The sequence below is a fragment of the Gopherus flavomarginatus genome, chromosome 3, assembly GCF_025201925.1.
Source record: "Gopherus flavomarginatus isolate rGopFla2 chromosome 3, rGopFla2.mat.asm, whole genome shotgun sequence".
NCBI lineage: Eukaryota > Metazoa > Chordata > Testudines > Testudinidae > Gopherus > Gopherus flavomarginatus.
In genome coordinates, this window is record NC_066619.1 from 261,924,048 (window position 1) to 261,939,497 (window position 15,450).

A 15,450-nucleotide genomic window follows, 5' to 3' on the forward strand; every position below is an offset into this window, starting at 1 on the left:
AGTTTCTTAAAAAGAAAGCTTTTAATTAAAGAAAGAAAAGGTAAAAATTATCTCTGTAAAATCAGGATGGAAAATGCTTTACAGGGTACTTACATTCATATAGACCAGAGGGACCTTCCCCCCCCCCCCCCCGCCTTAGATTCAAAGTTACAGCAAACAGAGGTAAAAATCCTTCCAGCAAAAAGAAACCTTTACAAGTTGAGAAAACAAACATAAGACTAATCCGCCTTGCCTGGCTATTACTTACAATTTTGAAACATGAAAGACTGATTCAGAAAGATTGGGAGAGCCTGGAATGATGCCCCGTCCCTTTCAGTCCCGAGAGCGAACAACGAACAAAACAAAAAGCACAAAGAAAGACTTCCCTCCACCAAGATTTGAAAGTATCTTGTCCCCCTATTTGTCCTCTGGTCAGGTGTCAGCCAGGTTTACTGAGCTTCTTAACCCTTTACAGGTAAAAGAGACATTAACCCTTAACCATCTGTTTATGACAACCTCACAACCCATTTTGTACAAATTTAATCATAATTCTGTCATACCCCCATGATGAATGAGGTGTAGTGTCATACCTTCTTCTTAAGAATGGACTTAAACCTGCCCTGCCACGTCCTTTTGTTTACTGTGGTTATAGGTACGGAGTTTGGGCCCAGGTGGAAGTAAAAGCCCTCAAAATCTTGCACCAGGATGAAATAGCTTTTCTCTGTGTGCTTTACAGTATATGGTACTAAACATGACATGCTCCAGAGGACCTTTTTCAGGCTCTAGAAGTGCATCATTGAGAGGCATGGCTGCTGTCCCAGGAGCAGACAGCTGCAGAATATCCACTAACTTATGGGTATTCTCCTGCAAGAACTCTGCCTGAATGCCCAGTGAAGCAGCCATGTGCCGCAAAATGTCCTTATAGCCCTTGAAATCTTTCAGCATTGGAGAAGAGGAAGAACTAGGCACTGCTTTGTTGTCTGGTATGAAGAAAGGGTGGTTAACTTTGTCAAGTCTGGCTCCTATTCCTGGACTAGCGGAGCTGGAAGAGGCAGCTCCATGGGCTCTGCACAGGAAAGGCTCACTGGTGGCTCACTGGTCCACAGTTCCCATCACCAATCTGCCCAGCAATCTGACCTTAGAGCGAGCTGAGTGCAACCTCTGTGACTGAGCAGCATCCCATGGATTCTGTGGAGGTTACTGGTAAGGATAGGCTGTGGGTGGCCAATAGATGTCCCAGCCTGACTGCGAGACATGAGGGCAGGGGACTGGACTCGATGACCTCTCGAGGTCCCTTCCAGTCCTAGAGTCTATGAGTCTATGAGATGAGTGCTGGTGCCCTTAGTACTCCGTAAATAGTCGCTGATATGGAGCCAACAATGGATAGCAGGAGGAGGAAGACCCCCACCTTGATGTTCAGGAGCCTCAGGTTTCTGGGATAAAGGTGAGGCCAGTCCTGAGGGACTGAGTGATCAGTCTGACTGATGTGTCGCCCAGAACTAGACAGGGACTGGTGCCAATGATGGAATTGGTAACCAAGTAGAAGGTTCTCTTAGGCTATTGTTTCTGTAGCCTTTCTCTGGCACATTCATCTACTCAAGCAGTTTGAACTACCCAATCTTTTCCCTGTGATTGACACATTTGCCTCTCCCTTCATCCATTCCCCACTGGTTATCTTGACATCTCTTTAAATTCATGGTGGCCTGAACTGACCTTTCTTCCAAAATTCTCCCCCCCCCTCCCATTTTCTGTCACTATTCTCCTGGTCAGTCAGGCCTGGACTTGGGGAGGTGTGTGAGGGGGGTAATCTTCAATTCCTCTTTCTCCCTTCGGCACACTTCCTGGCTGCGTACAAATCTTGCAGCTTCTTAAACAATGTTAGTAAGATTCAGTCTTAGCTGTGGCTGAAACCCTCATCTCCCATCATGATTACTAGAACTGTTTCCTCTCTGGCCACCTCCACATGCATTTTGCCCCCTCCAGGCCCTATTCAGAATACAGTCTCTAAACTACTCTTCCTGGCCCCATGTCTGTCTTTTTTTTGTTTTTTGTTTTTTTGTTTTTTTTTTAAATCCTACCAGCTGCTTCCCCTTCTCTCTTGCATTAAATTCAAGCTTCCTGTGATCACTCTCAAGATTAAACACTGTTCCCCTACCTTCTTATCTCATTACCAGAACTTTTCTACCCTTGTGTTCCACCAGCTTGTCAGTCATGTTGCTCAATTTGTCTGTTTCTTCTGCAACCATTGCCACACCTTCTTCATCATCTTCCTCGGAGCTGGATATCAAAGTTCCACTACTCTCTCCTTACACACATCCTACCTGAAGACCTACTTCTTCCATGGCAGCTGAAACAAACAAAATAAGCCACCTATTTCACTTATATATCCTAAGAGAACTATTCATCATAAAGGGGAGAGGGATAGCTCAGTGGTTTGACCATTGGCCTGCTATACCCAGGGTTGTGAGTTCAATCCCTGAGAGGGCCACCTAGGGATCTGGGGCAAAATCATTACTTGGTCCTGCTAGTGAAGGCAGGGGACTGGACTTGACCTTTTAGGGTCCCTTCCAGTTCTATGAGATAGGTATATCTCCATATATTTTATTATTATATGGAGGGGAGCAGGGTCAAATGTTGGGAGAGGCATGGCATAAGATCCCTGGAAATTAGCATGAGAAAAGACAAAATGAGTTTTGGCAGGGGAGTGCAGTGGAGAAACTTAATTTATAAGACATGTCTAATGCCACTCAAGCTATTCTATATATTACATCCCTTTTCCCCCATTCTTTCTCTTGGTGGATTTTATGCCCATTAGAGAAAGGAACTGGGTCTTCCTATAGGTATGTAAGTCACCTAGCACATTTTGAATAGCTTTGCAATCTAAATTATACTTTCTGTGAACCAGTGTATATATTTATACCAAATATAAATGAACTTTCCAGTATCTGATCACTAACAAACTTACTCAGCTGTTATTTAAGACTTGTGTGCCTCGGTGGTGGTGGTGCTGCTGCTACTGCTTAAATTTTTTTTCTTACACCCTAACCCTAAAGATTTTCCTCTGTTTTCAGGATATTCACATTGTACAGCAAGTCTTTGCCACTAGACCTTGCATGTCGTGTCTGGGATGTGTTCTGCCGGGATGGAGAGGAGTTCCTATTCCGTACAGCCTTGGGAATATTAAGACTTTTTGAAGATATTTTGACCAAAATGGACTTTATTCACATAGCCCAGTTCCTAACAAAGTTACCAGAGGACTTGCCTTCAGAAGAATTCTTCACATCTATTGCTGCAATTCAGATGCAAAGTAGAAACAAAAAGTGGGCTCAGGTAAAGAGAACTCATGTCTCCTCCGTATGACAAATGAAGGAGCATTTGGCAACGCATGAGAAAATGCATAACAGTGCAGCGGAGTATATTTTACGGTTTGGTAGATTTGTAGATCACTTTATAATGCTGGCAGGTGAACCTTTAGTGAAAAGGCTGGTTGTCCTGAACGTTTCCCCTCTGGAAATCAGGAACTGGATCAATACTCATTACGAGAAAATTGTGGTGGATCCAAGCTTGAATCATGGCAGTGCACAGCATTTTTCTCCTATTATTAATTGCAAAGGAGGCTAAAAACCCCTCAGACATAGTTCAGTATTAAACTTCATATTTTTTTTTTTTTAAAGTTTGCTTTGTTGGAAAAGATGAGATACAGGATTCAGTTATGAATTTTCTCCATTCCATCAGCACTCTGTTGCCAAACTGTTGTAATTAACAGGAATCCTAAAAATCCAATTGCCCCAGAAAACCTGGAATTTGCAATTTTTACAGAGAATCTTTAGTTTTTACATTTTGTGAAAAAATAAAAACATTTACTATTAACTAAATTTTACTGAAAGTACCAATGTCACTTATGCAATGCATGCAGCCTCCCCCTGTTGTGGTTGATTTTTGAATGCGCTTTAAACTAAGCATACTTCAATAAACTGCTTCAGCATATAGAGGTTATTCAACAGCATATAAGGGTTTGTGTTTTAACGCACCTTAAATTCCCCTTCAGCCTCTAGATGTGAGTAATTTTGTCACTCTTAAACACCATGTCATTGAGATTGGCAAGGACAAATTTCACACTGACGGTAATAGGCTGTTCTGTACTGTATGTAGCAGGGCTGTAGATTACATTCAAAGGCAGACAATTGTAGAACATATGGAAAGCGCTAAACAAAAAAATGAATGAAAAGAAATGAAAACAAGGCTAAAACAGCAGGGCTATCGACAACAGTAAAGAAACAAGACACTGTGACTGAATTATTCTATTAATTTTATTTTATCATAATGGTTGGCACTGATAGGCTTCAAACGTGCTTAAAATTGTAATATATCAATAAAAACCTGTTCAACTGATATCTGTATATATGGTGAGTAGGGAAACTAAAGTTCAGCACTTCATTTTAATTGCGGAAACACACATTCGTATGTATGTTTTTATCAGATAATTTTGTTGTTTTTATCACCGAAAACTAGGATCGCCAGTCATAACCTCAGCCAAATAGTGGTCAGGTATGGCAAGGCAAATTTGGCTTTCTGCTCATACTTCTGCAGAGAAAGAAACTGCTTACCGGTAGCTGCATTTCTTTGTGTGCTGAAGTGCGAAAATGTAGAGACCAACTTAGCTGAGCCCTAGGGTAGACCACAAATAGTTGTGTCCTGCAGCAAATGTTTGTTTCGAGCGTCCGGGCTACAAGGTATAAATGTGTTCACTTCAGTGCCTTGACCTAAACAAGCAAATCAGTGCAGTGCCATTTGAGATCTTCCTTTGAAACCCAGTAACTCAGTCCTTTTCTTGGATAGTTACTGCTACCACTGTCATCATCTAACATAACACTTATTCACTGCAGTCTCAGGCAGTTAAGATTCATTTGGTATTATGTGTTTTCTCAGTCAATTTCTGGTGGCAGAAGGAGATGTTCTACTATAAGTATGGCAGAATAGATACACCATGAAGTCTAGAGGTTTGGTTATGGTTTTGGTTTTTTCTCCACCTTAGATTTTGTACCTTGTCAAATGGGATGGAAAAGTGACACAGTGCCCACATGGCAGAATGCCCCCAAAGTCTTTTCATGTTAGCTGTGTTTCAGACCTCCCATTTAGTGCAGAGGTTCTTTCAATGTTTGAAACTTTTTTGAAAATAATTTCTTTAAATACTCTTGCTCTGAGGTAACTGAATGGGAAAATCATGCAATAGCTTTTTGGTGCACTGTAACCAAATGTGTTAAAGTATATTTTAACTTAATTGTGGTGGGGTTTTTTTGTTTGTTTTTTCTTTCTCTCAACTCCCTTTTTTTGAAATGTCCAGGTACTGGTTGCACTGCAGAAAGACAACCGGGAAGTGGAAAGAGGAAGCCCTTCACTCAAGCACTGAAACTATGGTTGCCTCAAATTGACATTCAAGGGAAAAGAATCTGAAGTGGCAAATGTATGTCAAGATGAACACAATAACTAGAGCTGCAAATAAGTGTGTTGGTTTGAGTTTTGTTTAGCACTGGAATTGGCCTTAAAGAAAAAAATGGAAAAGAAAAACTTTTTAAGTAACAAAACCAAGGCTTAGCCTTAAGAAGCTTACTGGAATGAGTGCTGTGGACAGCATTATGCATTCTGCACTTTTAATGAAGGCAATGAAACCAGGCAATTTTAAGCTTGCCTTTTTTAATTTCAGTATAAGTATTTTTAAATACTGGTAATTGGTAACAGTGTGAGTTGCTTTGAAAGCTACTCCCCAGTTTTATTCTTAAACCAGAATATACATGCATAAGAGTAGGTGGATTTGGAGAACCTGTTCAGTACCTGGTACTGGACTTTATAGTAAAGTGAGGTAAGGATCACTTTCTTATAAATGTCCCCTATTTTTAAAAGCTATAGGCCTCATTTACCAAAGAGACTATGAAAGTAAAATAGAACTACATTCCAGCCCATTAACTGAAAACAAAGACCAAAAAAAAAACACCCTGGTAAGTAGGAAATACACTTAAAAACTAGGGAGGGAGGAGTCAGACTAGCAGTACAGCAACAGAGTCCATTTTCAGCCTGCATTGCAACAGTGTTTCCCAATATGGATGCATTGGGAAAGTGCCACATTAATCCCACTGGATACTAAACTCTCCAAGGGATGATCTGTAGTATTACTATAGCATTATTTCCCATTGGTTCACTCCCATGCCCCTATTGAACAGAAGTAAGATGCTAGTAAATGGTAATTAGCAAGTGAGGTTTGCTGGGGAAAGTGTCAAGAAATGGTAATTTGCTAAAGGGATGAGTAAAATTCATCCATTGATCTAGTTCTTTTTCAGGATAATGGTGTTTTTAAGACCAGCCTGTACAACACGGTACTACACTTGAGCAAGTTACGCAGACGGCAAACTGCAATTGCATATTATCGTTATACAGCTGAGATTTTCTCTGCCTTCATCAACTGAATGTTTGATTGTAAATCATAAGTGTCCATGATTTACATTGTACACTATACAAAAAACTGCATGGGATAAATTGCTTTATAAATAATAATTTCAACACTGAAAAGGGAAAATAACTGAAGCAAAATGCATTTGATAGCTGTAAATGGGAATTTCTGAATCCTCTCTAGCTTTGGATCTTATGTTCACAATCACTCTTCAGTCTGTGTTTATGCTGGCTGCTCTAATGTTGTCTGAAACCCAAGTATAGATGAGAGAGAACCTGAACTAACACAACTGGAATAAAAGTGAAAGTGTACTTGCACACACTATTGAATTCCAAGTACATACAGCATATAATGTAAAATGTCTATAGGATACATGCAAAATACTATCCATTAGTGAAGTAATATATTTTCCTTAAGTGGCATTTTGACCATAATCTTTAAAAAGACTCAAATGCAACAATGATTTTTCCAAATAAGTGCTTCAGGATTCTGTCACTTCAGAGATAATGTAATGCAAATGCAGCTTGCTAGTCTGTTACCTCTTTGGCCTTTCTTCCCCTTCCGCACTTTGTACACCTACCATAATTAGCTACTTAGCTTATTTCTGGTGCTGGTCATTAATTTTGTCACTAGAATTTTTACTGTGCTGCTAGTTACTGAAGGTAAATGGCCAGGCATCAGAATAGCATTTCCATTCTCTCATCAGAAATAGCTTAGCATTAGTCCTTTCAGGACTGGTATTGACATTGTAGATGCTATGAAGTGCAATGGAAAGTTGGTACCTTTTGATCTACATTATCTTTTTAATATCACAGATATGCCTTTTTTGTGAGGGCGTATAGAGGCCTAACATCCAGAACATTTGTACTATACATTTACATACTATACATTACGTATTTATGTAGACCAACTTTTTCCACAGTATACATCCAGTTAGATGGTACTGTAGCTGGCTTTGAAACTGTAACTTAGTCTTCATTACAACTTTATTTGTAGGTTCTTTTAAACCAAGTGTGTCAGAACACGGTTCACCTACCTTACTGGAATGCAGTGTTTGCCACTGGATATTTAGCAGCCATCCCCAATCAGTCTCATTTTGCTCCCCACCTAATTGGATGTTTAATGTTAACACTGAAAATGGACTTGGTTGTGGAAAAAGGCCTGCTGCAGCACTTGTGCACTGTTTGTTTCTTGCAAATGTAATTATTTTGTTCTGTGATTGATTTTTTTTTTCTTCTTAGAAGATGTATATATTTTCTAATTGATTTATTTGTGTAAATAAAGGTATGTTCTTTAAGTACTGAAGAAAAGCAATGCAATAAGAAGCTTTGCACAGTTTGTTTTAAAATAAAAACCTATATTTGGGAAAACTTTTCACCTGCCTAAAGATGCAGTTTAAACTTTTCAGTATACTTGATTTGAAAATACGCTTGAATTTTGATAATGCTGTTGAGATGTGTAATAATGGAATAGGATTATTTGCCACTATAGCTTTTTAATTTTCTGACAGCATACCAAATATCTTAATTAGCTATTAAGGAAGGTTTTCATAATTAAATTCAGGGATTGCATACCAGATTTTGTCATCTTGATTTTATTGTTCAGAGGTACATGTAACATGATGCATTGAGATTTCCCTATTCTCTATCAAAACAGAGAGCTGTTCTTTTCCCCCCAACGGGTTTAAAAAATGAAAATGCTGCAATAATTTAGAAGTCTGCAACTTTCACTTTACATGCAGCAAATAAGAGAAACTAGGAAGACTGCAACCTGGTTTGGAATTTTGTGCAACCTGCACTTTACAGTAAAACAAAATATTTTGCATCTTCAATCAGTAATAGTCAAAATGCATCATTTAGTAAAGAATTTCATTTTGAAAGGTACTTTATAATGGCTTATATTTTTGAATGTTTTAAATACTAGAACGATATGTCAAGAACTATTGAGACACTGTCTGTATATCATGTTTGTTTTTATGTACGATTATCAATTTTTGTTTAGGTAAGTGTATCAAACTGGAACTTTTTTGAACTGTAAATATGGTTTTATTAAAGAAAGTCATGTGAAGTTACCTAGATTACATGGTGTCAATTACAGTGTAATCCAGGCTGAAGTTCCTGAGTTTATATATCAATACTCAACCTGTTGATAAGGCATCAACTCCTCTTCCTGACTCCATTCACTGAATGAAACAGAAACCCCAACTTTGCATATGCTACAATTTCATAGTGTTTTTTTAAAAGTTGTTTATTTTCCCTTCCCTGTTCTGACTGCTATAATCCCAGTCTGCTTGAAAATATTTGGAATTGCTTCCTTTTTTTCAACTAGCACATAAGGTTTACAAAGAAAGGAATTTTCAGATTTAATAGTTCCTGTATGGTGCCATATTGTACTTTCCTATAGGGAACAGTCGTACATGGATCTCCTGAGTCTCATGTAACAGTCAGGGGTCAGCACCCCTGTATAGCACAATGGACACTTGACAAAATTACTGGACATAGTGACGGACATTGGCGAGGGGTGGGAAGGGGCTCTGGGCTGAGGCAGGAGTTGTAGTGTGGGAAGGGGTGTGGGCTCTGCGCTGGGGGTGTGGGTTCCAGGGTGGGGCCAGAAATGAGAGGTTATGGGGATGGGAGTGGGCTCCAGGCTGGAGCAGGAGGTTGGGGAGTGGTGAGAGCTCCAGCTGGGGGTGCAGGCCCTGGGGAGGGGCAGGGGATGAAGGGTTTAGAGAGCAGGATCAGGGCTGGGGTAGAGGGTTGGGGTGTGGAAGGGGGTCAGTAGTGCACACGCCAGGAAGCGCTTACCTCAAGCAGCTCCCAGAAGCAGCGGCACGTCCCCTCTCCGGCTCCAACACGAAGGCACGGCCAGGCGGCTCTGCGCACAGCCCTCTCCACAGGCACTGCCCCCAAAGCTCCCATTGGATGTGGTTTCTGGCCAATGGGCTGGGAGGGATGGAGTCAGGGTTCCTGCAGAGGCACCTGGCAGCGCCTCTGCCAGCAACAGCACGGGGGAGACACTTGTTGGGGAGCTGCCTGAAGTGAGCACCTCCCCAGACCTCAAAATTTTTACCATGGACACTTGTATCCATGTATGGACATGTTGCTGACCTCTGGTTACAGTTTCAAATTCTAATCATTTTCCTCTGGAAAGACGGGCTTTGGAATACCAGAGTGGTAACTGTTTGTTCTCACAACATTGGGAATTTTTCCTCATTATGTCCCAAGGAAGTTGCATAAGATTAAGTGAATATTTGTTTTTAACAGCTGCAGAGTGCATTTGCTCCCTACATTCTTCCACTATTCTCAAACCTCCACACTGAGCAGCTGCTTTTCCGTGCCTACTAGCCTCTCCTCCCCTAGGCCATATGTACCTGAAAGTGAAAGGAATGTTAGCCTTTGCTGCTTAAGTCTTAAAAGAAAATGGCTTACATGACACTTTTTCTTTTACTTGAGGCTTAAGACCAAAGGAACAAAGTGTAAGAAGACTCTGGCCGCTGTCAGAGGACAGGATACTGGGCTTGATGGACCATTGGTCTGACCCAGGATAGCCATTTTTATGTCCTTATGACTAAAGGAAATCCAACTACACTGGTAGGGCTTTGGAACATACACCAAAAAATAGGAATAACAGATACTATTCTCCTGGAGTAGTAAGTACAACAGAAGATGGTGTTTATGAAGCTTGTTCTATGGTGAGAGAGAACTGTAACTTGATCATCATACTGAGGCTCAAGTAGATAGACTGTAATTTCTGTTACAGGGAGCCTATTACTCATATGACATTATCTTTACCAAAACAATTGAGTACGAAACCAAATAGATGCTCTACTGCACAACAGGATGTCTTTAACTTAAAATTTTAGCTGGAGAAGAGCTTAACTATTTCCTTGAGTAACTCAGCTTAACCTGAAAGAAACAGGGTTTTATAAATAATTTCCCTTTTTCACTTAAGATGTTGACCACTATATTTATTGGTATATGTCTCTGTGTGCTGGCTAGTGTCTAGAAGACATTAAATTGGGTAGTGGTGTTTTGCCCCAGTTAGTCAACCTACTTTGTAGTCTCTCATCACTACTGGAAATTTAGTAGAACACAAGAACCCAACAGACATAAGAATGGGGTATTTAGTACAGTTGAATTGTTTTGTTGTGACTTTCAACCATTTTGTGCCAAAAAAAAAAAAAAGGCAAAGCAAACTAATTAGAGAAGATGAAAAACACATACTGTGGCATCTAATCTTTTCCAAGCCTGTGCGGGATTGTTTTCAGAGACTGTCATCTTTCCAGCTTTTATGCTCTCAGTAACAAAATGGTCAGCTTTCCATTATGATCCCAATTCCTCCCTCCCAACTGAGAATTTTTTCTGTGTGGTATCAATTCTTTTTCCCAACGTTGAGGTTATTCAGAAAAGCTACTTCAGAGCTCACCTAGAAAAAAAATAGTTGTAAACATTTGTAGAAACTTAATGCTTTTTAAACTACTCCTTTTATATATCTTAGCTAAGAAAACTCAGAATAACTTTGTTTGCTGATTCTAGCCCAGATCTAGTGCACTGAACTGTTACTGAGAAGGCAAGAATATTTGTTGTTCATTTTGGAATTAGAACCTCATGATGCTGTCATTTCTCAGATGTATGTTGAACATGTGCAGACCTTGAGACTCATATGTCTAATGCTGCTTATTGCATCAACTTGTGCAGTTTAGGATCTGTACTAAGGCCACAGATGAACCAGCATGACTTATTGGGATTAGGAGAGAGTTGGATCTCCATGTAAAGTATGTTTAAGGCAGAGGTGGTCAAACTATGGCCCATGGGACCCTCCTGCCTAGCCCCATAGCTCCCAGCCTGGGAGGCTAGCCCCCAGCCCCCCCCCCTGCAGCCTCAGCTCACTGTGCCACTGGTGCAATGCTCTGGGTGGTGGGGCTGTGAGCTCTTGCTGGGCAGCGCAGCTGCAGAGCTGGGGCCATACCCAGTGCTCTGTGCTGCATGGTGCTGTGGCTGGCTCCAGACAGGTGGCACGGCTGCCTGTCCTGGTGCTCTGGGTGGCTTGGCTGTAGCACTGCCAGCAACTGGTGCTCCAGGCAGCGTGGTAAGGGGGCAGGGCTAGATAGAGGGCAGGGGAGTTTGGGGCAGAGGATGGGGGAAGGGGTCCTGGGGGGATAGTCAGGAAGGAGAGGGAGGTTGGATGGGGCAGCAGGGGGCCGACAGGGGTAGGGGTTCCAGGAGTGGTCAGGGAGAAGGGGTGGTTAGATGGGGAAGGAGTCCCTGAGGGGCTGACAAGGGAACGGGGGGGTTGGATGGGGAAGGAGTCCTGGGAGGGGGGGCGGCAGGGGGCAAGAAGCAGAGAGGGTCGAATAGGCTGAGGGGGCTTGGCCACTCCTGGCTGTTTGGGGAGGCATAGCCTCCCCTGATCAGCCCTCCATACAATTTTGGAAACCTGATGTGACCCTCAGGCCAAAAAGTTTGCCTGCCCTCTGATCTAAGGTGTCTACTGCCTTAGTATGTAAATGCCAGTGTTAAAACTACTGCTTGTCATCTTGCTCTCTAAGTACTGAAGTTATAACCCCCTGCCACTGTTCTGACCCACACATTTCACTGCTGTAGACATTTCTTCTAGCTTTAGAAACCAGAAAAAGGTCAGTCACTACTCTAGCCACTCATTACTTACTAGACTAGTGCATGCTATGAGTGGGCTGAGAGAGCCCTCTCCAGCTCTGCCCTCTGCAAGCATTCTTCATCCACCAGTGGCCAATAAGTTAACTCCCTTACAGGGATGATTTAAGGATTCATTAGCATCCATAGTTCTGCAGCTCTTTCATTCTGTGAACATCTTCATAAGAGAACTTTTCATGGATTTCCCTTTCACCTCTCTGCTGCTTGGCTGTCAAAATGTTTAATTCTGTGGACCAATAGGGAAAACACTGCAGGTCACTGGTGCTTCAACAACTGTAGCTTGAGGATAATTAGGTTAGTTAGCACCTGTACAGTGTATTCTGCATATAAATACAAGACAATTGCTATGTATTAATTCTAAAACAAGCTCCTGATAAATTGTATTATTTACAATATATGTATCACTTTAATTTTTGTAAAACTCTCTGAAGATATAATCCTGAAAACATGTCTGACACACAGGTAGGTAAGTACACCTACTTTAGAGTTGTGGGGAACAGACTGCCAAGGCCACACAGTGAGTTAGTGGCAGAACCAGGACTGGAATCTGAGGGTATTTGACTTGCAGTTTTTTGCTTACACCAGAGGGTGATGCTCTAGCGATCAGAATAGTGCCTGTGTGTGTTTTAAATGCATACTTAAAATACCAATATGATAGAGTAATTAGCCACATATGCTTGGTTTCTTCATGAGCCATTGAAAAAGGCAGAACTTCAGGGCAGTCTCCTGATGGAATGTATAACATTAAAACTTCAGAAACAAAGTTTTCATTAGATGTGAAATTGAGACTATTTCACCCTTTTACTATATTCAAAGCCTGTACATGAAAAACAATTTCAGAGACAAATAAACCAATATAAGTGCTCAATTTTTGTTCTTCTGTCTTTTAACCTCACTTTCTTCTCCAAAATCCTCATTCTGGTAGAAAGGATTTTGCTTCCTTGATTTTTTTCTTTACAGCTTTGCAAGTAAGGGTAAGTCCAGCATGGTGACGTTTCAGCATCTCCAGCCGCTGACTTAGCACTTCAGCAGCATCCACCTTGTTCTCGAAGTCCCGCAGCAGTGCCTCACTTCCAAGAAGCCCACACTTCTGTCGCAATTTCAAGTTGTGTACCCGTAAACTATCCCTAGCCTGTTTGGTTTTGGTCAGTATCTCTCTTTTCTGTGCCACCAGTGCCTCAGTCTCTATCAGCTGGGCCCTCTGGTCTTGATTCTGAGCTTCTACAAACTGCAGTTTTTCTTTAAGCTGGGTCAGGACTTGCACTGTATTAGTGATCTTCTTCCGGAGCTTCAGAAGCTCTTCATTGCGCTCCTCAATTTTCTCATTGTAGGTCTGGTTCTCTATCTTCAGTTGCTCAAAGTCTATCAGGTGCAGTCCTTCTGCCAGCTCCTCTTGAGCTTTCAGGCTTGCTTCAAGCTTTTCAATCTTATGCTGCAGCTTGATGTTTTCCAGGCGGACCTAGAATGGTAGAAAAGAGAAACCAGGAAAGATTTACAATCCACCTCTGTATCAGCATAAGGCTAAGTATAAATGGCAATCTATGAAGCATCTTCCACTGATTTTTAGCAGGTGCCAGGTACCTACTAGGATTTTCAAAAAGTGGTTCCTTCATTTGTAGGTGCCTAACTGCTTTTACAAATCTGGCCTAACGTTGAAGATATCTACATTAAAGGGAGAGGTACTCTAATGTGATGCTAGCTGTGGCCCCACATCCCATAGGTTTCACGGATGCTGCTCTGGAAGCCCAAGTACCATGTTAGGGGTTAGCCTCACCCAGGGCCAGCTCGAGGTTTTTGCAGCCCCAAGCAAAAACTAAAATAAGGGGGGGGGGGCGGAAGTGCCGCTGCCAAAGCAAAAACAAACCAAAAACGGAGTGCTGCCCCCCAAAGGCCAGACTGCCGCCCCTTGAAAAGTGCTGCCCCCCAAAGGCCAGACTGCCGCCCCTTGAAAAGTGCTGCCCCCCCAAAGGCCAGACTGCCGCCCCTTGAAAAGTGCTGCCCCCCAAAGGCCAGACTGCCGCCCCTTGAAAAGTGATGCCTCAAGCACATGCTTGGAGAACTTAGGATGACCAGACAGCAAGCGTGAAAAATCGGGACAGGGTGTTGGGGGTAACAGGAGTCTATATAAGAAGACCCCAAAATCAGGCCTGTCCCTATAAAATCAAGACATGTAGGAGCGCTGGTGCCTAGCGCGGGCCCCGGCCTCACCTCACTCATCTCGTTCTCTTTGCGCTGCTCCTTGGCTTGGATGTGCTCCACCTCCTTAACGGCAGCTTCCTTCCCCCCCAGCTGGCGCCCCATGGTGAAGAGGGTCACTTCCTTCTTGCGGGCCTGGAAGGCGAGCCAGTCGGCCTTCACGCGGTCCAGCTTTTCCGTGCAGCGCTGCGCCAGGGCGTCTATCTGGAGCTGGTACCAGGCCCGCCGCTGGGCCAGCTGCCCCCTCAGCTCCTCCAGCATGGCGAGGTAGCGGGCGTAGCGCTGCTCCTTGTCGGAGACCAGCTCCTCCAGCTCCGCGCGGGGCGGCTCCTCGCCCTTCTTGCGGAACAGCTCGTACAGCTTGAACTGCAGGTGCCCGTTGTACCGGCGCGTGCGCTCGCGCTCGGCCAGCAGGAGCCGGTACTGCTCGGTCAGCTCCGCGCGCTGCCGCTGCTCCGCCGCCGCCGCCTCCCCCCGGTCCTCCTCCTCCTCCAGGGGGCTGCCCAGCTCCAGCAGGGGCAGGCTCGGCCGCCCCTCCCCCCAGCTCGCCCGGGGGCTTAGCACTTCCCCCACCTGCAGCGGGGGCGGCTCCTCGGCCTCGCCCTCCGTGAAGCTGGCGCTGGTGGGCGCCTCCGGGGCGGTTCCCTCAGCGGCCGGGGAAGGAGGCTCCGTGCCCGCGCTGTGTTCCGGCTCTGCCTCCTCCTGCTCCGCGGCAGCCTCTTCCCCCGCCGGCTCCTCAGGGGGCCTATCGCCCCCGGCCTCCTCTGCGGCAGCCTGCTCCTCCGCGACGGGCCCCGGGGCCGCTGCCTCCACAGGGGACTCCCCGGGGTGAACCGGGGCCTCGGCCCCCTCCCCCTCCATCCCCTCAGCTGGCCCCTCTACCGGCTGGTCCACGGCTCGATTCGGGCGCGCTCGGTCTCAGCCCACTCGCTTCGTTGTTTACCCGTCTTCTCCGTTGCCAAGACAACAAAGCTGGACTCGATCAGCCAATGGGAAGAGCAGCCTCCTCCTGCGGAGACACTGTGCCGACGCCCTAAACTGTTGGTCGACCACTCAGTGAAGGGGCTGCCTAGGGTCTTTTATGTGATTGGTTGTAGTGGAGGCGGACGGAACCAGATACTCAAAGTCTATTGGTCTTTGCTTTTTCGCCACGCCTCG

The 15,450-nt window shown here is 43.9% G+C and overlaps 2 protein-coding genes across 8 annotated transcripts in view; one reads left to right on the forward strand and one right to left on the reverse strand.

Moving 5' to 3' along the window:
* The window catches only part of TBC1D14 (TBC1 domain family member 14), a 97,523-nt gene extending 89,028 nt beyond the window's left edge, over positions 1-8,495 (forward strand). For all 3 annotated transcript variants that reach the window (XM_050947608.1, XM_050947609.1, XM_050947610.1), the window contains 2 exons: positions 3,051-3,309; positions 5,324-8,495. In XM_050947608.1, coding sequence (XP_050803565.1) covers positions 3,051-3,309; positions 5,324-5,389 — 325 coding nt within the window. In that variant the 3' untranslated portion in view covers positions 5,390-8,495. The remainder of the gene's footprint in view (positions 1-3,050; positions 3,310-5,323) is intronic.
* Positions 8,496-8,578: 83 nt separating this feature from the next.
* CCDC96 (coiled-coil domain containing 96) lies at positions 8,579-15,193 on the reverse strand. 5 transcript variants are annotated; one of them, XR_007773579.1, is made up of 4 exons: positions 14,305-15,193; positions 12,679-13,555; positions 10,648-10,849; positions 8,579-9,794 (listed from the first exon to the last, which is right to left on the reverse strand). XR_007773579.1 is itself a non-coding variant. In XM_050947812.1 (2 exons), the coding sequence occupies exons 1-2, from the start codon at positions 15,151-15,153 to the stop codon at positions 13,010-13,012; spliced, it is 1,395 nt and encodes a 464-aa protein (XP_050803769.1). In that variant the 5' UTR covers positions 15,154-15,193; the 3' UTR covers positions 11,583-13,009. The 5 variants fall into 5 exon arrangements, 1 of the variants encoding a protein (XP_050803769.1); XR_007773578.1 differs by adding an exon at positions 12,092-12,416 and having other exon boundaries at positions 8,579-10,849; XR_007773576.1 differs by having other exon boundaries at positions 8,579-10,849.
* Positions 15,194-15,450: the final 257 nt, after the last annotated feature.